Source organism: Corylus avellana, chromosome 4 (genome assembly GCF_965113065.1).
Source record: "Corylus avellana chromosome 4, dhCorAvel1.hap1.2, whole genome shotgun sequence".
Taxonomy (NCBI): domain Eukaryota; kingdom Viridiplantae; phylum Streptophyta; class Magnoliopsida; order Fagales; family Betulaceae; genus Corylus; species Corylus avellana.
The window spans coordinates 25,213,151-25,235,828 of NC_142493.1; the positions used below are offsets into that span (position 1 = coordinate 25,213,151).

The 22,678-nt window shown below is 36.3% G+C and overlaps 3 protein-coding genes across 3 annotated transcripts; 1 reads left to right on the forward strand and 2 right to left on the reverse strand.

The window, feature by feature from the left end:
- Window positions 1-2,762: 2,762 nt before the first annotated feature.
- On the forward strand, window positions 2,763-4,857 carry LOC132178745 (WAT1-related protein At5g07050-like). Its single transcript, XM_059591270.1, has 7 exons — window positions 2,763-2,974; window positions 3,061-3,123; window positions 3,331-3,447; window positions 3,547-3,778; window positions 3,910-4,068; window positions 4,188-4,339; window positions 4,674-4,857. Exons 1-7 carry the CDS (start codon window positions 2,763-2,765, stop codon window positions 4,855-4,857), a joined length of 1,119 nt encoding a protein of 372 aa, XP_059447253.1.
- Window positions 4,858-5,516: 659 nt separating this feature from the next.
- LOC132179718 (transcription factor bHLH104) lies at window positions 5,517-11,660 on the reverse strand. The gene is made up of 5 exons (XM_059592481.2): window positions 11,180-11,660; window positions 10,937-11,008; window positions 9,246-9,323; window positions 8,541-8,703; window positions 5,517-5,984 (listed from the first exon to the last, which is right to left on the reverse strand). The coding sequence occupies exons 1-5, from the start codon at window positions 11,275-11,277 to the stop codon at window positions 5,733-5,735; spliced, it is 663 nt and encodes a 220-aa protein (XP_059448464.2). The 5' UTR covers window positions 11,278-11,660; the 3' UTR covers window positions 5,517-5,732.
- Window positions 11,661-11,855: 195 nt separating this feature from the next.
- On the reverse strand, window positions 11,856-18,084 carry ETFBETA (electron transfer flavoprotein beta). The gene is made up of 5 exons (XM_059592408.2): window positions 17,879-18,084; window positions 17,479-17,763; window positions 16,891-16,971; window positions 16,403-16,497; window positions 11,856-12,243 (listed from the first exon to the last, which is right to left on the reverse strand). Exons 1-5 carry the CDS (start codon window positions 17,945-17,947, stop codon window positions 12,018-12,020), a joined length of 756 nt encoding a protein of 251 aa, XP_059448391.1. The 5' UTR covers window positions 17,948-18,084; the 3' UTR covers window positions 11,856-12,017.
- Window positions 18,085-22,678: the final 4,594 nt, after the last annotated feature.

Sequence of the window (22,678 nt, forward strand, 5' to 3'; positions counted from 1 at the left end):
TTGTCCACCAATGTTCAGAGATATTAGATGAACAGAGTCTCGTGTGTTATGTCATGCGCTGATGTCTGGACAATAAGCAGTTTTAAGGCGTGAAACCCTATGGATGTCTTGACACCTCATTAACATGCCCAGAAGCCGCCACAAAAAACCTAAAACGACTTTAGGTTTCAAGGCTTTCAGAAGACTATAAAAGAACTTTGAAGGCACGATTTTCTTAGTTAAGTATTATTATTTCTTGTTGATATAGAGTAGTTACATACACTTAGAGCTTAGGATTGATTTGTGTGCCACGAGATATTGATGGAATGTACTTAGAAGATTAATTCTCTTGAAGTAATTAAATCACAAGGTGTTCTTCATCAACAAATCGTTTGAAGTCTACCAGTAGGTTGATAAGCAAATCAATAAGAAATATTGGCCAAAGATGAGTTGAAGCTGTCATGGGCAAGAAGCTAGCAAAGAGCCTGTTTCCACACAAATTGTGTTAGTTGTTACAAAAGATTGTAAGTGTACTATGCCTGTGTATTGAATTTCTATTGGTGTTGATTTCCTGAGTTTAACGGCTCTGAAGAGGTTTTACTGTTAATGTGTTTCATTATGTTCATATTTTACTACGTAGTTGTCAATTGTGAGTGTTGGGGTCTAAAATATGTTACTCAAATTAGTATCAAAACGAAGTACACTCCATTCGGATTTACCTCTTTACTGTGATCATTGACCCTAACCGTCAATGGTTCCGTTTGATTTGACCATAAACTCTAATGATAGGGGTAGCAAAAAAATGGAATATTAACATTGCAAATTTGAATAATTCGAGGTTAACATTGTAAAACTCATTACACTTGTGGGGGGAAACGGGGGGAGGGGGTAAACAGAGTTTCCCCTATTGTTTTTTTAATTGATCCCACCAAACCGCAATCCAAAACCAACGAGCTTAATTAAAAAAATAAAAAAATAAAAAATAAAAAACCGACGAGTTTAACCATACGCTCCTCCAAACCCTTCATCATTTTGAAAAATCATTCAACTTTGAAGATCCAATCCAAAAAATCTCTAATATACATATCCTCATTGAATATGGGATTATCCGCTTTCAACCTATATTCTTCAAAATCCTGATTTTTTTTCCCTTCATGTGGAATGGATCGCCTTGTGCCTCCTCATCTTCGTTGTCTACATCAGAATCTTCTTCTTCGTAAGTTGGTTGAAAATGATGATTGCGAATATTAATTAATGCACCTTGTATCACACAGATTTGTTCAATTTTACCGTTAGCAGTACTGAGCCCCAATTCAACGGGCATATCACGAACGGATATCCGCCACAATAAGCTCTTGACTTTCAAGATCTTGCCAGGAAAATCCTCGCTCTAACACTATGTACGTCGTTGATGCCGTAGAAGGAGTAGGAGCAAGAGTTAATCATGTTAGCTCAAAAGAACTCTATAGAATTCACAAGAGAAAAACTAAAATCCACGTACGAGGGAATTTTCAAATAAATTTTATTTTAATAACAAACAATTATCTTCCAAAGTATGCCTTTTTATAGGCTATGATAAGAAACAAATAATTAAATAATGCATATAAAAACACATGATGAAAGGATTAATTAAGATGCTAAGCCATCGTCCAAATCAAATTAAATTTCAACGTGGAAATTTTCTCTTGAATTTTGCTTTTTAAAGATCAGTTTACGAATTCGTGTTGACTAACAAAAATATTTGCGAACATTAATCATTTAATTAGATAGATGGCATATTGAAGTATGAACATTAATAGGCAACCAAAAGAATATTTGATTCCATTATTAAGAATAAAAAAAGTATTCTACTTTGCTAAAACAATCAGATGAAAAGAATTCCTATTAAATTCTATGACGCAATATGATTATATATTCTGATGGATATATAGATGCATATAAATGATTCCTCCTGTGAAGAAAGTAGCAAAGGAATCTACTCACAGACAAATTGTCTGATTTCAGATATAGTACAGATTCTGGAATAATAATGCATGTATGTTAAATTCTCTTATGAAATAATTTTATAATTTTGGAGGAATATTGTTGAGAAATTGTCTTTATAAAAGAGGATAAATTAATCCTCGTTATACAACTAAAATAACCTGACAGTAAAAATTTACCTTTAATTTTTTTTTAAAAAAAAGTGCTGATCTAAAGGCCAGATTTCACTGCAAAAGACTATATAAGACTAGCTAGTATTATATAGTAATGCACATGATAATTCTCCTTTCTCCCCTCTCCAACATTGAATAATATATATATATATATATATATATATATATATATATATATATATATATATGATGCATGCCAAATCAAGAAGCACTTAAATGGTGCTTACCTGAAAAAGAAAAAAGAAAACATTTAGGTCCAATTGTCACAAGAATCTGACATCACTTTGCCAAAATCTGTCACTTTCATGCATATTTATCGTGATATTATTATATGTGATTGTTCAATTAGGATTTAGAACGTTGGATTTTGAGCAAGCAAGCATGAGATCGATAGAATATTAATTCATTCCGTCCACCACAAAAAATCTGAAACTTAAATATTATGTCCGGGAATCGTCAGTATATCGATCAAAGGGAATTTAATGGAGAACATGATACGGACAACATGCCACGAGAATCAACCCACCTCTTTCATCATCTTCTATATTTATATATATATATATATATGTGCTTCTTCAGCTCGTGATAAACAAAGAAGAAGAAGAACCAAGGAGATCGAGCTCGATCATGGCGCTTATTACAAATGGCCGTTCCTTTGGGAGCATTTACAGGAAGTTCAAGCCTCACATCCTGATGGCTGTGGCTCAGCTGGGCTATACTTTTCTATATTTTATCACAGAGGCTTCTTTCAATCATGGAATGAATCCTCATGTCTATATTACTTACCGACATATTGTAGCTGGTGTAGTCATGCTCCCTTTTGCCTATTTTCTTGAGAGGTACGTATACATGATTGTTATTTTCCAGTTTACATATATAATGCCGCCATAGCTATTGATCGATCATCTTTAATCCTCTCCTGCAGAAAAGTCAGGCCGAAGCTCACATTGGCTCTTCTATTGGAAATTTTTGTCCTTTCTCTACTTGGGTATGTAACAAATTAGAGCATGCATACTATAAAAATTATCATTTATCTTAAGAGCTTAACCTTCTGAGATATGATGATTTAACATGGTATCTCATTTTAATTAAACATTATACATGTTAGGCTTCATTTATGAAGGAAAAGTGGAAGTATTGATTAAGTGGTAATTTATATAAGAAGGTTAACTTGTCTTTGATAAAATGATTGCAGGGTGGGTTTGACTCTGAACATGTACTTTGCAAGCTTGAGATACACCTCCCCAACCTTCGTTGCATCAATGGTGAACACCATAGCTTCCATGACTTTTGTAATAGCAGTTGTACTAAGGTTGGAATGCTTCTTTACCGGTATTCTTTTAAGAGATTTTATCACTATTTCCATTTTCCATCTCGTTATATTTTAAAGCTATGTAATTCATGCATGCAGGATGGAGGTTCTTGATCTCCGAAGTCGTCGTGGGATGGGAAAAGTTTTGGGGACCTTGATTTCCTTGGCTGGTGTAATGACCATGACTCTATACAAGGGACCTCTAATGAGAAATCTATGGCACCCGCTAATCCATGTTCAAGGGAAAACTGCCACCCACGAGAACTGGTTAAAGGGCTCTATTCTAACTGTTGCAAGCTGTATAACATGGTCCATATGGTACATTATGCAGGTTTTTAGCCCAAACCCACAGCTATATATATAGCTTATTGGACTAGTTTCGTGTAGAGTAATGAAAGAACTCTATGACAGACTTTCATAGCTAGACATCTAACGTTGTGGATTATCTTCTGAAAATTGTAGGCATTTACATTAAAAAGATATCCTGCTCAACTGTCACTGACTGCATGGATGAGCTTTATTGGAGGAGCACAATCAGCTGTCTTCACAGTGATCATAGAACATAAACGAGCTGCTTGGACCATAGGATTCAACATTGACTTCTGGTCAACCATATACGGTGTAAGTATATATCAATATATAGTCTATAAATTAGAAAAAATATATATATAGTCTATAGATGGTAAGAGATTCAAATCTAAAATTTTGATTATATTTTGATCATGGATTTGACATGGCAGGGAGTGGTAGTTTCTGGTTTGATTGTCTTCATTCAACTGTGGTGCACGGAAAAAAAAGGACCAGTTTTTGTGACCATGTTTAATCCTCTTTCAACAATATTAGTAGCAATTCTGGCATACTTTGTCCTTGGCGAAAAACTGTACATGGGCAGGTAATTTTTCATCGTTCTATCCATATATATGCCATACATATAGTAGAAGCATAAGATGGAAGCACATAAACAAAAGGAAAGGCCGAAAGAAGAACAAGATAGAAGTAGCCATGTGTATATTCTAGGAGAAATGTTATTTGTCCTTTCTCTCATACAATTTTTTTTTAAAAAAAAAAATTAGCTATTGAATTTGTAGGATTACATTTTCACCCATATAGGCTCTACAGACTCAACAATTGATTTTTTTTTTTTTTTTTTTTAAAAAAAAAAGGTTGTTTGAGGAGAAGGACGTTTAGACTTTCTCATATTCTAAACTTGATATTGACTTGTTCAGCATACTAGGGGCAGTAATCGTCATCATTGGCCTATATATGCTGCTGTGGGGTAAAGATGGAGACCAACAAGTTCACAACGATTCGCAAGAGCAAACTTATTCCCCTTACAACGAGCAAAAGGATAACAACAACACGCTCATGATTACTTCAGCTCACAAGGAAGAATCAAAGTGCGAACCTTAAAAGATTCAACCATTACTCTGATAAGCATAGAGATTACGATGTCATCATGATGCAACACCGATTAAAACAAGAGAGAAACAAAAAACCCCAATTGAAGGACACAGAAAGTACTCAAGGGAGGAATTCCAAAAGGATATCGTATAAACCTTTGCTTCACAGACCACTCGTGAGTTTATTCAGCAAACTAAGCAAGCAAATCAGATTAAGGTGACAATTGAATATCTTTATTTAACCTTTACTCAAATCCCAATAAATCACAGAATCTTAAAATTTGTCTACATCCAACTTTTTTCTTTATGATTAAGTCTAAGTTGATCTACATCCACATATATACATGGTTCAAAGATTGTGTGGAGTTATATATCATGCTAAGATATGGGATGCAAGCAAAATGATATTTCCTCCGTTGTACGGACAACACTATCAACTGTGGAAAGAATTTGATTGATTCCATGAGTCAGTTGGGTAAATTGAGCTCCCCTAGAAGAGTAATTGGCCCAGAAAACTCAACCGTATCATCCATTAATTGTAATTAAGCTAGTCTTTGCTGTTATAGGCGCTCCGATTCAAAGTTTCAAAGACTTTCTATCATTGGCAAGAAAATAGAATTTGCAAATATACCACTGAAATGTTTCTGGGAGAAAGACAATTGTTTGATATGCACTTGAATCATAGAGACTGTTGACTCAAATGATTGAATTAGAAGATGACGGCCAGCAAACAACACACTTCGCCAATGCTGCACGTATTTGCTAATAGTTGAATTTCAAAATCAGACCTACTGAAAGAGCAGCTATATATACATGTCGGCAAGGCAACAAAAATGCTGAATGACAGAAAATCAAGCATTCAAAAAAAAAAAAAAAAACAAAGAACTACGCAGCAGGGGGCCTGAGCTCATGATCATGAGATGTATCACGGGCACCTGGAGGCAAGTACTGCCACATTGGGACTAAACCATAGCTAGGAAAAACTGCCATCTTGTTTGGCCCAGCATGATATGCGCCTGGATGCCCTGGCATAAACCCAGCATGACTAGGAATGCCCATAGATTTCACTTGCTGCTCCATCCTTTCCTTATCCGTCTTCAGTGTGAGTTTCTCTTCACGAAGTTCATTCTTCTCTGCCTGTTAAACCGGAAAAGAATTTTAAAACTGGCACTACTAAGCAATTTCATACGAAAGGAAGAGTTTAAACAATTCAACACTTTAAACATACACTCTAACATGCAACAGAAAAAATAGATTCCCACATAATTCAATCAACTTATTATGGAAAAACTATGAACATTGAATTTCAGATCCTCTTAAATTTGCCTCTATCATACAGCTCGTCCAAACGTTCCTTTCCTTCAAAAGGCGTACAGTAATTATGTCAGCATGAATTAGACAATTTTGAACTATCCGTTTTCGATTTCCAATATGTGTGCAATTCCAAAATTATCCTATCCCCATCATTTTCTCGAAGATAAGCCATCAGCAACAGCAGTTATTGAATATATATATACACACACGTGTGTGCATGTGTGTATGTTTGATAGTAGCAATAGGAGTAAGTTTATCATTGGCAACAGCAATACAAACTGACCGAGTTAAGTAACTAAAGCAATACAAATGCTGAGATACCAAATTTGATAAAAGAGTTTCTGAACAACTTATTTTAGGGTTTAAGAAGAGCTAGGATTAGGTTTTATGAGGTTAAAGATGGGTAAAAGTTGGGCATAAGGTTTCTAACAGGGCAAGGCATAGGGCAGGGTTTGGATGTCAAACTACCAGGAAACTCTAGTTTTGAACTGCTGTTCTGGATGCTATCAACAGTACCCGAGAACTTTAACATTGAATACTTAGTTAATTTAGAAACTATTTGATGAATTAGTGGTATAGGGTTTTCGAGATTTCGATTTGAGAGACAAGAATCAAAGCAAAAACAGGTCTGATAATTTAAGAAAAATTACTGAAAAATGAAAAAAAATAAATAAATAAAAGGAAAAAGGAAAAAGGAAAAAGAAGAAAATATTCCAAAGCCTCACACATAGAGAGATCCTAAATATCGTACTTAAAGCTTCCTCGGCATCACACAAACATTAAGAGCATAATTGCTGCAAGTCTTAAAACTTCTCTATCCAATTGAAAGCATTACAATTATATTTATAGAAAACTAAACCTAACTCTAATAGCGCTTGAACTCCTAGTAAGACTTTGACTCTGGATTTTGACTACTAAGCCCAAACCAAATCACTAATAAAATAAACAAATAAAATCCCAAAAACAAAAATATAAATATAGAACACACAATATAAGATCTAATGGACCAAAAGTACAATCGATGTGCAAAACTATGAATAGATAGAAATACTCTCGACTCCTAAAATTAAATAAAACTAAATTAATATAGAAATGCCTGATCAGCAATTCATTAATAGTTAGTTCACAGTGTACACTGAGGCATATCTCCACAGATGCCTTGGCCCTATTGGGAATTGATGGACACAAAAATCAGATGCTAAAGCCAGTATCTAGGTAGATACAACGCAAAACAAAAGTCAGAACAGCAATATTAGCTATCAAAAGAATATGAACAATAGGGTTTGCTAGACATTTCCCACAATAAAATCATGGCTCTTAGTAAGTGTACACTTACTATAGAAATGCCAGATGAGCAATTCATTAATAGTTAGTTCACAGTGTACACTGAGGCATATCTCCACAGATGCCTTGGCCCTATTGGGAATTGATGGACACAAAAATCAGATGCTAAAGCCAGCATCTAGGTAGATACAACGCAAAACAAAAGTCAGAACAGCAATATTAGCTATCAAAAGAATATGAACAACAGGGTTTGCTAGACATTTCCCACAATAAAATCATGGTTCTTAGTAAGTGGAATCTTTGGAAAGGAAGCTCATATTGGTAAAAGGTAAACGTAGCAAAAGATGAATCATTAACTCAGTCACTAAAGCCCTCAAGTATAAGAGGGACATGATAATCAACAATTAACACAAACAACAAAGGGCACAAATACAACTTGATAATTGATAGGCAATGATATGAGTCACCAATTTAGGATCAGAAAAAAAATACCATTCCACCATTTTTCAGTGAAAAAAAAAATGACCTTTTCAACAACGACATAAAATTATAGTATCTATAGTCAACTCTTTTCCTTCAAACCTCGCACTCTCCCTTCTGGTATCTATAGTATCTAAAGTTAATTCTTCTCTAAAAAGGAACAAAGCATCTTACAGTAAATCCATGTCATCTAAAATCTATAATAGCTTATACTCCCGGAGTATAGTTCAGGTACAGACTTGTGACCATAACGTTTCTTTGATGTAAAGCATATGGCAACTGACAACTTCTTCCCACATTCGATGCATGTATAAAAAAGCACTTAATAATACATTGTAAATATATCCTTGAAAGAATCATTTCTATACATATAATCATCAGCCCAAAAGTACCTGAATAAACTAAGCAATGTCCTCACCAAACAAACATATAAAAGTTAAAAAACATGTGCAACAAACTTAGGAACATGGGATCAGGAAAAAGCACGGCAGTTAACATCAAACAAGAAGAGTTCTCTCAAATCAAGTAAAACGGTATCATGGGCATGTGCAAAGCACAAGCTGTCAAAAGGAATGTTAACCTTTATTAAGAAGTAAAATGCTTTGGACGACTAACCTTTAGACTTTTTACTTCTTCTAGTAGTTTTTCATTTGTTTCTTTAAGCTCTTGAGATTCAGATTTTAGTTGGTTCAGTAATCTGATGGTATCATCAAGTATAGCGTGCTTGTCAATTTTGACAGGTCTCCCAGGATCCAAAGTAGTATTCAAGTCTAGAAACCTGCATGAGTCAAAAAGAAGACCTGCCTTTTATTATAACCTCATTGAGAGAGAGGGGGGGAGAGAGATAGAGAGAACAAAAGAATAAAAGTAAAAAACTAGTCAAATGATCATTATTCTTGGGAAAATAAGCTGCAAAAATCTCATGACTTCTTTTTTGATAAGTAAAATTATTAAATTTGTACAAAAAAATCTTATGACTTCTACAAATTGGCAGAATTTTTATTCAAAGCACTGCAAACATCAAATATCTTTTCAGGTCTATGGAACCAATAGAATTTAGACAGCTGAGAAGTTCGAGGACTTTAAAACCCTTTAGAATAAAAATTGCACATTCTGATACAGAAGATCATTCAAATGAAAAATGTACTTTGACTATAAATGGAAATTGCTTAAAAGTCGACTAGAAAACCTGGAATTCTTTTATGAATGAACCCCCCCAAAAAAAAGGGAAGGAAAAACAATGTATATATTAAATGCTGAAATTCAAGAGCAAACAAAAACCATGAAAAAACACAGAATCTGATGAAACAAGTTGCATGCCTGTCATTCAATTTCTCCCTTCGCAATCTCTCACGACAAGCTTTAGATATGGGCCTGCTGCATGAATCGGTGCGCCCCCTAAAAGTATTCAATGTAAAAGAATTATCATGGACATGCAAGAGCACAGCAGATCAAGCTATCAAAGCAACATACAGAAATTCAAAAAAAAAAAAAATCTAAGTAGAAATTGGGGAGGGTGTCAGATACATTGCATGAAACTGAACATTCGGGCATTTAAAAAAATAAAAAATAAAAAACTGAACATTTGGGTGGGAAAAATTACACTTCATAGGCAATTTCCCACTGCCACTCTGTGCCTAGGAAAATTCATCAGAAAATGAATCATAAACCAAGATTAGCAGTGACAAATGCCAAGGGGCGCCAAAATGCAGAAGCTACCGCTAGTGATTCTACTCTATAACATCAGATAGAAGCTCAAGAAGCAATACCAAAACCTAGTTCACTCGCTGAGTTTTTTTGTATCTATGGGAATGGTTAAAGCGCCCAACCTATAACCTTAATTAAGGATCAGATCCAAAAGTTAGAAAAGGAACCTAGATTTCAGAAAACAGGGCATGGATTCTACAACATTCAAGAAATTTCAAAGGAGGTTACACTTAGCAAGCTGAAATATGGCCAGGCCAAGCCCTTCATTATTAGTAAGATGGGGCGGAGAGCTAGGCCTAGAGAGAAAAGTATGGCAAACAAATGCTTCCTAGGAAGCAACCTCCCCAAAGAACCTAACTGAGAACCTGGTAAAATGTAGGTCAGGAATGTTGAAGTCATATTTCAATTCTTTCCCTCAAGTCTATAGAGAATAAAATTCCCCGAACATCTACTACTATATGATTTGTTCGTCTAATCATCTTCAAAATGGAATGTACAGGATTTTTAGCACATGCGACCATCAAACCAGAGACAAAAGCAGGCCTGGAAAAAACAGAACATCCCGTAAACCTTTCGTTTGCTGCTTTCAAGCTGCCCCTTTTTGTTGAATGGCTAGTTCAAATGCAACTAAGGGAGAAATGCTGAAGTATATAGCATTTAAGCTGACTTTGATTGACTGCAAAAGGTACCCATGGACCACGAACATAATGTATTCTTTCCACACTTCTGGTCCTTGTCTCCCCTTGACACAGCCTCTTTGATTCTGATTGTGGGGCATTCAATGCACTTGATGTAGACCAGAAAGAAGAGGCTATTGCTTATACTTGATTTGCTTGCTTAGTTCTTCACTTCTAGCACCTCTCATCTTGAATTTTGTTGCATCCTTCTTTTATTTTTTGATAATCTTCCGCTTTCATCCCTAGTAGTTGCTCTCTTCCTTAATTCTATCCTCTTCTAAGCCTCATTTGGCGCTATATACCTTCTTTGGTTCCCCTACCAATTCTACTACTGGATGAACGTAACAAATTGAAAAGTAAACTCCATTAGGTAAAGGAATATAATATAAGAAACTGTGAAGCTCCCTATTATCCACTAAGGTTTAATGACAAGACCGCTCGTTTATAGAATATCATACGACGGTAGGAGACAAACGAACAAGTACACAAAACTTTAATTTGTACAGTATTATGCCTTATAGTTCATCCTATGTATGTGATTCAAAGGCAAACAATACAAATTGAAGCCAGGAAAATAGGAGCTAAAACAATGCAATTTGTGTACGTAAAAACCATATCAAGCAATACCTCTTCCGCGAGCACTCTCTTTCGGCGCCGTCTCTATCTCGCCCAGACGATAAAGCAATTTCAGCGCTACCACTGCAACCATATATAATAAAATAAACTGTAAATTCTTAGGTGAAACAATCTCAGATCTCTTTCTTACCGTCTAAATCCTAAAATGAAACTAAAATTATTCCATTTAGTAATGCAATATGGAATTGATGGAGAAAAAAATAGCCCTAAGGAAGAGAAAGGGAATTGGATTACCTTTGATTAGGCAAAAAGAATTCCGGGGAAGGGTTGTCGTCGATGAAGCTGTAATCGAGAAAATCCCAGCAGCTACTGTCCTCTAACGACGGATCCATTTTGTTTGGGAATTGGAATTCGAAATTGATGAGAACTAAATTCTGTTAATGGCGATTTGAAAAGTATTAGGACGGAAATTCTGCGGAGAAAGAGAGAAGGGAATTTGCGGGGATGGAAATAAAAGAACGCCCCAATAAAGTTGCACCACGTGGATGGAATCTATCGGGATAGAGCCTTGATGGTAGTCGCCGCGGCGTCTTTATTTGACAGATTTCATATCCACCGCACGTGGCACAACTGATTGAGTCTAAACTGCTTTAATCAGGCCCACTCGGCCCAGGAACAAGCCCACTCACTCTGCTTAAGAATCCTTGGTGATATGATCTTTTCTTCTCTTTTTAAAGTGGAATTAGATATGATTCTACTAGTCTTGAAAAAGTACTTAAGAATCTTTTACCCATTTTGCTTAAAGAAAAAAGAAAATAAATATAGTGACATTGCTAAAATATCTTCCTAGGGTTCTTTCTGTATAAAACTACCAACTGTTTTTTTTTTTTTTTTGGATGGAGTAATAAACAAAGAAGAGGATGATGACAAAAAATAAAAGAAAATATGAAATTGATTTATTTAACTTCCATTATATGAAAAATGAAATTTTATTGAACTGGCACTCAGAGTTATTCTATAGTTGCATTTCTGTATATTTTGGTGTAGAAAAATCAGAGCATTTTAAGATTTGGTGAGAAAGAAACAGCTGAGTACATGGGTTTTGAAGCTTGATGAAGAAGCAATCAAAAAATCAAATGACATGAGCTTCATTCTTGAGCTTGTCAAGAAGGTCGTCCACCGAAGAGACTACAACCCCTGCTTTTCTCTTGGGAGGTTCCGTGACTTGAACAACCTCTAAATCGGATTTTATTTCCACGTTTAACTCCTGTGGAGTGAATTTCTTTATGGCCTTCGACTTTGCTTTCATTATATTGGGGAGTGTTGCATACCTCGGCTGATTCAACCTCAAATCAGTTCTGCATGAGGAGAACAAATAAATTTATCATTTTACATGTGCATGCACATAAGAAACATCAAAATGGCAGAGAGTAAGAAGCAAGCAAAAGAAGTCAATATTTTCCGCATATGACAAAGATAGCACCTTGAACAGTCATCCCAAAAGGAATGCACTTGAATGATGATTTCGGCAATCCACACACACTTGATAACTATTATGATAATGATAATCATGAGAACTGCATCATGATGATGATGATGATGATGATGATGACAGCCATTGGTATGATCATCACTTTCATAATAATAATAATGTGAATAATGCGAATAATGATGAGGCAACTGCAGAGGTCAAGACAAACACGTAAGCCACTTTCCACAAGGCACGCTACATAGGTTGTTGTATCCCAGAAAGCAGCTATCCAATACAAGCCTATTGTATTTTGGGAAGATCTAGAAAAGTAACGGAATCGACCTTCAATACACTTAACTATAAAAGATACTTGATCTAGAAGATACTCAGGCAAATACAAGTCTCTACTTGAAATAAAATTCAAGTAGTTACAAGAATATGAGCACCTTAACATATACATTGCTACTTCTTTCTGCTGTAGTTATTCTTGAATGTATCTCAATAAGGCTACTAAATTTTTAAAGCAGAAGCTATTACAAAGTACACACATATTCTTCACACTTAGATCACTCACAATAGCTTTCCTACTCTATACGGAATTCCCTAAATTTAGATAAACACCAACCCTACCCCCCACCACCAATCCATTGGCTTCCATAGAGATTCCTTAAACCACCACCACCCAATGTTTCGATTGGCACTGTTGCTCACCTGATGTGTTCTTTATTCATAAAACAAAAAAATTTTTAAAAAAAAGGCATTCTCTCTCCCATCTTATTCACAAAAATCTTTTCTCTCTCCCTCTTCCTTTTTCTTTCACAACATTCCTGGCTTGGTTCTCCTCCCCCCACCGACAGTGCCTTCTGGTGAGCCGTTCTCGATGACACAGAATCAGCTCAATCAACGGCAACAATAGAGTGAGTTTTCCACTCTTCCTGCTCATTTTATTTCCTCTGAATTTCGTCATGTTGTAGAATGGAGGCAAATCACTAAAATCTGTGATTGTAAAAAAAAAGACACCATAGTTTGCTTCCAAGCAATCTACACTGGATTACCTGAATTTATCCTTTGTCAAATAATGTCTTCCCAAAAACTATTTTCCATCAAAACGAAGAGAGCATCGAAGAAATAGTTTGGGAAAAAAAAAATTTAATTGCACGGCTTAGGGTGAGCTCTAATATATGTTGGGGAAACTTCAGACCGAAACTCAAACGATTTCGATTCCATGTAGCAAAAACCCAAGTATCCCATGACTCCACTCGTGAACACGGCTCCGTAGATTATATAAAAATATATGATCATTGTTAGTCAATATGTGTATATTTTAGTTAAACATAATTTTTAAGTTATGTTTTTAGTTGTTTTACATTAATATTTTTATGTTGTGAATAAAAGTTGATATATATAGGTTAATATAATTGAATGAAAATAACTTTTTCCGTACGAGCCAAACACCAGAAAAAGTTTTCAGCTGAAATCATTCTGAAAAAATGATTTTGGCTAAAAACATTTTCTAACATAAAACATTTTACGCAGAAACAAACGAGGCCTTAGATCATTTCTTCCCCCCCCCCCCCCCCCCCCCCCCCCTCCTTTTAGCCAACACATGAGCTCTGGATTTATATATATATAGGTATTCTTTCAGCTTTCTCAGGTATTGAAGCAGCTTTGGACTTTGAGGTTTTACAATTTGATTCTAGCTTCACTTTTAGGTTTCGAAGCTAAGCTAAAATTGTACAATGGCCTCTACCTTGATACTAATGACTGGAGATGGTAGCAGGTTGGATCTTGTGTGAATCCATTGCATTTATTTGAATCAGAGGTTCATTGCAAATGCAACACCCAAATTTTGCAGGACAAACACAACCAAAACTGAGTCGCGCATTAGGTTGCTCAGTTTGTCTTGGATGGGCTTGGATCTAGATCATGTGAACTGAGCTGCTGAAGTTTGACTTGAGTTTGTGTAGCCTATCTAAGCATATTTTATTTCGATTTGGCTGACTTGGAGCTTGTGACCAATCTTACTTGTTAGCTTAATTCTACATACCTACATGTGTCTGAACCCAGCATTTCTTACCTATTCCAATGAAAAATTGGAGTTATACTGAATGTTTGTAGTTCACTATGCCCTGAAGTGAGCGGGAATTTTTCTGTTATCAAGCAAGATTTTTTTTTTTTTTTTTTTTGCTAAGTAAAAAATCGTTATGCTGTTATCAAGCAAGATAGTCTTAAGGTTCTCTAACCAAATTTCAAATTTGAATTTGCTTGCTTGTTGTGGCTATATTATCATCAATTTGGTTTGTTACACGAAGTATTGCTAAATCTTTATCACGTCATATATAATTTTGAAGCTTAATACTTTTTTTCTTTCCTTGTCTCTGTAGTTGCTCATAATTCGCAATTGCACTTTCTGTTCTTAAGCTTCCCTCAATGGTTCTTTAGTAGGCAGCAGATTTCCTGTTTTCAATTTTTATTTTTTATTTTTTAATATTTGTAAGTATAGTTGTGTTTCAGAAGATAACTTTGCTGCTAGAAGGTCCATCACTGCCTTATCTGAGGTTTGGACAGTTAAAGTTCGTTGAATGATAGTCTTCATTTCATATCCAATCGTTGATTTTTCTTACCTGTGTTGTTCAAAGGATAGATTCAAAAATGAGCAAAGAGCCTTTTACTATGCCCTTATAAGAAGGGGAACAAGGCCACAATGAAACTCCACCCCAAGCTAGAATGAGATTCCACTACTAAGAGAGGTGGAAACTACTCCGTTGAAGAAGACAATCTACTAGTATTGGCTTTAGATTCAAGGGAATGAACAAAAATCCTTGAGAAGCGTAGGACTAGATATATTTATTCACTTCAAATGGAAATCCTGACTAAATAGTCATCACCATTGGAATGTATTTATTTAAGTGAACTACTCTTATCATTTTTGTATTGTGCAAGGATTCTATTGTGTTTGTTAAGTATTTTTGTATTGTGCATGAATATATACTAATCTAGGGCTCTATTCTAATTTACTCTTGATTGTAAATTGGTATTTGCCCATGGGAAGTGGTGCAAACAGTCATTTGCCTTTGAAATTAATTGATGGTATCATACGAAATTGAAAATTTTTTTTTGATAAGTAATTTTAATTGTGTACGGTATCATACGAAATTGAAAATTAATTGAAGACTAACATAAACAGAAATAATGTTATCATATGAAATTTAAAATTACAAGTTTCTACTTAACCAAAAAAAAAAAAAAAATCAAGTTCCTACGATTGGTCATATATTTGCCATAAATGCTTGACAAGATCCCATTGGAGTTGAGAATGGATTTCTATGTCTCTAATACGATGCATTTTGTATGAAGTCCACAAGTTCAGATGATATTGGGAATAAAGAAACCACAAAGAAAGAATATATAGTACAAATGATATGGGGAATAAAGACAACATAAAGAAAGAATAAACAAAGAGTAAATAAATAATATTTAAATGGTATAGAAAAAGAATAGGGAAGCCATTATGGAAAGCATTTGAATAGGGAAGCAAAAAGTTAATTGGTTCCCTAATTTGGATTGAAATTTAGGGAAACCATTGTGAGTGCCATTACAAGCAACGTTTAAAACTTATTCTAAAGGTGAGTTTTAATTGAATACATATATCGCAAATGCATAAAAAAAAAAAAAAAAAAAAAAAAACAAATGTATGTCAAAATTCGAAATACCAAAACAGCTTCAAAATTAAGTTTTGAGATTCAAGAGAAGGATTCAGCAAGGTAAAGAGAAGTATGTAAAGGAATGGCATGTACAAAAGGAAGCACATCGAGAATTACTGACAATAATCACTATAAAACAAACGGCAAGAACAAAATGCACCGAGAAAGGGACTCTTTATGCCTAGCATAATCTATTTAAGAACAGCTATAAAAAAAATATATATATATACCAAACCTGAGTCATATACTCAAATCAAAGTACAAGTAAAAACACTATTGTGAGGAACAACACCATATTGCAAGTGTTTAAACTCGAAATTTCAGGAGGATCTGTTTACTTACGTGATTACAGCTGGTAAGTCTAAAGACAAGGTCTCAAGACCACCATCCACTTCTCTATCCACTGTTGCTACTTGGTTCTCCTTGTCCAGCACAACCTACTAGATAGCAGCAGTAAATCATAGTAAGAGAAATTTTCCAAAAGAGTAGCAGAAGAAACAGAGAGAACAACAGAAACATCAGGAGAATCCCTTGCATGGAAATTAGCCCATTTTTAATGAAAAACAATAAAATTCAGACAGCAATAATCAGGGGACAACACCGATTCTCTTATATTCATCAAAAGTCTAACCCTTCCATTTGATGCTCAAGCAGACAGCAATACAACAACAAACAATGTTGTTGTGCCATACAGTTCTGTCACAAAGAGTCCCAACAACAAAATAAGAAGGCATGAATTTGTTTATCCTGGTGGAGTATCAGCTTATACTTTCACTACACTAGATAATGGACCACTCTTCATGAAGAATTTTTAAAGAGTTCGGACTAACCTTTGAAGCAAAGGTCCCCTGTGGCCAACCAAGAAGCCCCGCGACCATTTGCCCTGTTTGATTGCAATCATCATCAATGGCCTTCACAAGAATTTGTAAATGACGAGTTACTCTTCCACATGAATACGGAGCCCCAAAGAAATGAACAAAATTAAGGGAATAATCAGGACCTTCACAGATATAAAACCCAACAAATTCAACAGCATAGTTAAAATGTTCAATACCTACTTCAAAATCCTCCCATTTGATTCAGAAGTGAACATGAAAATTTAATCTTCAGAACCAATCTCAAAATCCACCAATCAAATTGAAATTCCAATACAAAAAAGATTAACAGCCCAAAAATAAAATCCCCCAACAGTAGATTATCCCTAAAAACCAACCTCAACCCGACAATGTTCTATAATAACTTATAAATCCATAACTTCGAGCAAAACCAAAAAAACCCATTTATCTAAAACTCAAATTTAATAACCCGTTTGCCAAAGACAATAAAAGAACCGCATCATACCACAATTACTTATAGAACCTCATAGTTTTAAACAAATCAAAAGCAACCCATTTCTCCAAAACTCAAAATAGACAAACCTGCTTGCCCAGAATGAGAAGCCCGGGCTTCTCAACCTCCACAAGCGCCTTCAAGAGCTTGGCAACAGAGAGCGGGTACAGAGCCCCAGTGGCCTCCACATGAATCCCCCGATCAGCACCCATAGCGAGCCCAGTTCTGAGAGTGTCCACGCACTGCGCTGTGCCCATACTGACCGCCACGACCTCCGAGGCCAGGCCCGACTCCTTGATCCGCAGAGCCTCCTCGAGCGCTATCTCGCAGAAGGGGTTCATCGACATCTTCACATTCTGGGTTTCCACGCCCGTCTGAGAAATGAAACGAATTATTTTCAGAATATCACAAGTGTATGAATCACAAGGAAAAACAAAAACAAAAAAATAGTGAAAGTTAGAAAAGCATGTGTTTGTGTGTATTGCTTACTTTGTCGGGTTTGACTCTGATTTTGACGGCGTAGTCGACGACTCGCTTTATGGCCACCATTATCTTCATCTTTGGTAGGGTTTCTGGTTTTGTTTGAGAAGGCTGGAGAGACTTTGAAGGTGAAGGTTGGTACCTTTGCCACCGCCAGAGCTCGAAGGAGGACTGCCTAGTTTTTATTTTATTTTATTTTATTTTTTTGTATTATCTTTTTAATTTAATCTTTTTAAGTGTCCACGTGAAGTCGTGAACGACCCAAACACGGAAACTGTGTCACGCATCACTAAGCTCGAAGTACATGATTCTTATCTACGCCCAGATTCTTATCTGTTCACAACATTATTCGTGACACAATGTTGTTTGTTTGTTTTTTTTTTGTTTTTTTTTGTTTTAAAGCAAATGACAAAGAGTTACCATAAAATAAAATAAAAAACAGGAGGAGATCAGCTCTCAAAAAAAAAATTCAAACATAATTACAATACAGAAAATATAACAATAAATAAGAAATAAGCCTAAAATCCTTTATATCTTGGTCTAAAGTATAAGAAATGGGTTGCAAAATACAATTTTTAAAGTAAGCCAAGAAGTAAACTCGCTTAAAATAAGTAACAACCACTAAAAGGAATTATTAAAGGATAAACACTGTTGTATTTCGATATGGAGCCGCGGAAGAGGAGGAATGAACTTTGACTGCAAAAATATATGTGACGAGATTAAACCACATAAGAATTGCAAAACTATAATCCATAAAACACAGCAACAAAAACCAAGAGGAAATGGAGCAGAGGCTGATAGTGGAGGCCGGAAGTGGTGGCACGGTTAAGTCTATAGTGGAGGAGGGGAACAAAGAGAAGGGGGAGGAATCTAGAGAGAGGGAATAGCTTCTCTAAAATTAAGAGAGAAGATTGCGTATCATGTTGATTGCTTGTTTTAATTGTGATCCACAATAATTAGCTGTCCAAGTTGTTGAGTATTATTAAGGTTACATGATTAAGATTGTACTAAATTGATGTTAGATATTAGAATCATAACATACCACCACGCTTCTAAATTCGATATCTCTTGTAGCACACTCTATCTTATAGGCCAACCATTCTATGACTCTACCAAACCCAAAACATGAAGCTTGACTCTTATACCAAAGGATACAAATGTCAAGTGCAATTCCTCATTTAAAATCAACTTGAAAGGAAAAAATGTAAAAATTAATTAATTAATTAAAAAAAAAAAAAAAAAACTCCTATACATATGATTACAATTGCACTTAACTGATATGGGATAGAATCATAACAGTGGGCAAGAAATTAAGACGATGAGAAAATACAAATGGGAGGCTCAAGTCAAAGTTGACCCCCTTTTTCATTTTTATTGGAACAAAAATTTCTTACAATTTGGGTTGTAGGAAGATTGGTTCAACTCGGTCTCTAAAAATGTCTTGTGCCACATAGCATGTAATTAAGAAGCCAATATTTTTTAAATAGCAGTGAGAAAGAGACACTTGACACTTTTAGAAGCCGCGTTGAAAGAATTTCAACAACCCAATTTGTAAAAAAAAAAATTATATGTTTTTTATTTTTGCCTTTCAAGTCTAGCTCCCTACAAAAAGAGTTGTTCATCTTAAGTTAGTAAGATCATAAATTTTATTTTAAACCTTTTTGTGTATTGAGTCCTCTTAAAAAGAATTATGACATACAATTTAGAAATGAAAGGTTTGAGAGATTAAAGGATGTCAGCTCATGCAGTGCTTGAGGTTGAATTTAATTACAATGAGAAAGAATTATAGAGGGTTTTTAAGATGAAAAGTTATTGAATTGGGTGAATTAGATTTGCTACTAAAACTTTTCTTCTCTCTACGTTTCTCTCTGAAAACCTAGAGGTGAAGCATCTTTTCTCTACCTTACGATGAGAGAGAGCAGGCGCAGCTACGTAGACACTTGAGAGTGCACGGGAGACATGAATATGGGAGATACGGCGGAGGAACTGAATGAGTTATGAGGAAACTTCACCCTAAGGGAGGAGGAAAGTGTAGATTTTGATGTTGGAGCAAATGAAACTGCCGATTTGGTGGCGAGGGGAAAATCGTGTATTGTGGGGAAACTTTTGCTGGACAGGAACGTAAGTAAAGAGATCGTGAAGACTTATATGATTAGGGCTTGGCATCTACAGGGGAGGGTCAACTTCAAAGTATTGGGATCTAATTTGTTTCTCATTGACTTGGAGCATTCCTGGGAGATGGACAGGATTATGGAGGGCCAGCCCTGGACTTTTGATGGGTTTCTGTTTTCACTGGTGGACTATGACGGTCTATCATCTCCATTCGAACTGGATTTTGATAAGGCAACTTTCTGGGTGAGGATGTTCAAACTTTCCCTTGCATGCATAGGGAGGGAATTTGGACACAGACTTGGATCTATTGTGGGATTGGTTGAGGATGTCGATGTGGCAGAAGATGGTGTGGGATGGGGAGAGTTTTTAAGGGTTCAGATTGTTCTGGATCTCTCAAAACCACTATTTAGGGGATGAACGCTGAAGTGAAGAATAAGTCTATTTGGGTGCCATTTCAATATGAAAAAATCCCCAAGTATTGTTTTCATTGTGGTGTAATTAGGTATGGCAGGAGTGGTTGCAGTAATCCAGGAGATAAGAGACACTGCGGTGAAGCCCAACCAACCGAGTATGGGCCGTGGTTGCGTGTGTCGTTTCCAAAACGAAGGTTTAGTGGGAGAGATAGTTATGGCCAGACTAGACCGCGGGAGTATTCAAGTGTAACCTCGAGTCACACTTCATGGCGGGGGAAGGGAATTAATGATGATGGTGTAGCTGGAAAAATGGATGATAGTAGCCCGGTAAACTCCATCATTCCGGCAGTGGAGAAAGAGGAGAATTCTAATTCACACGATAGCTGGAGTACGCCAAGACTGGAAATGCCAATAATGGAAACAAATGACCATAAACAGATGGAGGAAATCTCGGATTCTTTCCAAGTGAATCACGGTCAAGCGGGGCTAAGAAAGGAAATGAGGGCATTAAGGGAGCCTACTAAGGAAGAAAATAGTGGGAGTAAAGATACTAGAAAATCTCCTAGTATTTATATCGGTCAATGGGATGCTATAAAGGAAAAAATGGTTTGGGATCTAATGAGCAAAGAAAAAGACTCTTCTATCCTGGGAGGTTCGGGTTCGAGTGCCAAGTTGTTTAGTATGGGACATGTCGAAGAACTGGAGGGCTCCTCAAAGTCACGTAAAAAAAATAAACCAGTAGCCTTGATAAGTCACAAAGCTTCGGGTTCAGTGGCTAGGGGGAATGAGACGTGCACAATTTCTGGTGGGAAGAGGAGGATATGGTCTGAGGCAGGTAGCGGTGGAATTGACGTGAAGGGCTTGCAACAGGACATGGGGTCTGAGCAGAAAACTAGTGGACATAAAAGGCTCAAGCCAGGAGTGGTAGATCAGAATCAATTGTGCAATGATACGGCGGTGGCTGCAGAGCAGCGCCGCCAAACATAATGAGTCTCTTGAGCTGGAACTACCGAGGGCTTGGGAACCCTCGGGCAATTAGGGACCTTCATCGGATGGTGAAGGATAAGAAACCCAACTTGGTTTTCCTCATGGAAACCAAGATGATGAATGCAAAGACGAGATTCTTACAAACAAAACTCGGGTATGATCATATGTTTGTGGTAGACTGTGTGGGTCGTAGTGGTGGTTTGATTTTGCTTTGGAAAGACAAAGTTCGAGTGGAAATAAAAAATTTCAGCAGATGACATATCAATGCCGAGGTACTTCATGGCCGAGAAAGGGTGGTATGGAAGTTTACCGTGTTCTACGGACACCCGGATGTGACAAAATGAAAAGAAGCATGGGAATTGTTGCAAGTCCTTTCTCAGTTTCATCCTAGGTCTTGGCTTTGCGTTGGGGATTTTAACGAAATTATGTACTCATCTGAAAAACGGGGCACAGTGAATAGAGCAAGATGGCAAATGGAAGCGTTTCAAAAAACATTAAAGGATTGCTCTCTTTGTGATCTGGGTTTTAAAGGTCCTCGGTTCACATGGACTAATGGTAGGGATGGCAGAAACTTCATCCAAGAACGGCTGGACAGGGCAATAGCTAATCCGGAGTGGTGTCATTTTTTCAAGAAAGTGGATGTAGAGGTGCTGGCTAGATGGTCTTTGTCTCTTATGCTACTGAAAACGAGTGCAAGTGGAGAACCTAGAGGAACTTTCAGGATAAGACCAGCTGGTATAAGGTGGAGGGGTTCAATGAAGTTGTGAAGCAAGCCTGGCAGAAAAAACAAAATGGGGAAAACCCATGGTCTGCTGTAAATGGGAATTTAAGAAGTTGCACTATAAAAGTCAAGCAATGGGTTCGAAAGCAAATTCAACCCAATGAATTGCTTATTAAGGAAAAAAACTAGTGAGTTGGAAAGACTTCAAACCGAGGCTGATGCTTCGACAAGACAGAAGGAAAATATTCTTAGAAAGGAATTGAATGGGTTGATTGAGCAGTAAGATATAAAATGGAGGCAACGGTCTAAACAAAATTGGCTGAAGAATGGAGATAGGAATACCAAGTATTTCCATGCATGTTACACTCAACGTAGGAGCAGGAATTTGATTGCATAGATCCGGGACGGAGAGAAGCGTATTTGCACATCCCAGGTTGAGGTTGAGAAAGCCTTCCTTGATTATTATCAAGTCCTATTTAATACGGCCAGCCCACATGGCATACCAGATTGTGTTAAAAACATTGAAGGGAAGATTCCACCTGAGCTTTGTACCCAGCTGTTAGTTGCTTTCACGAT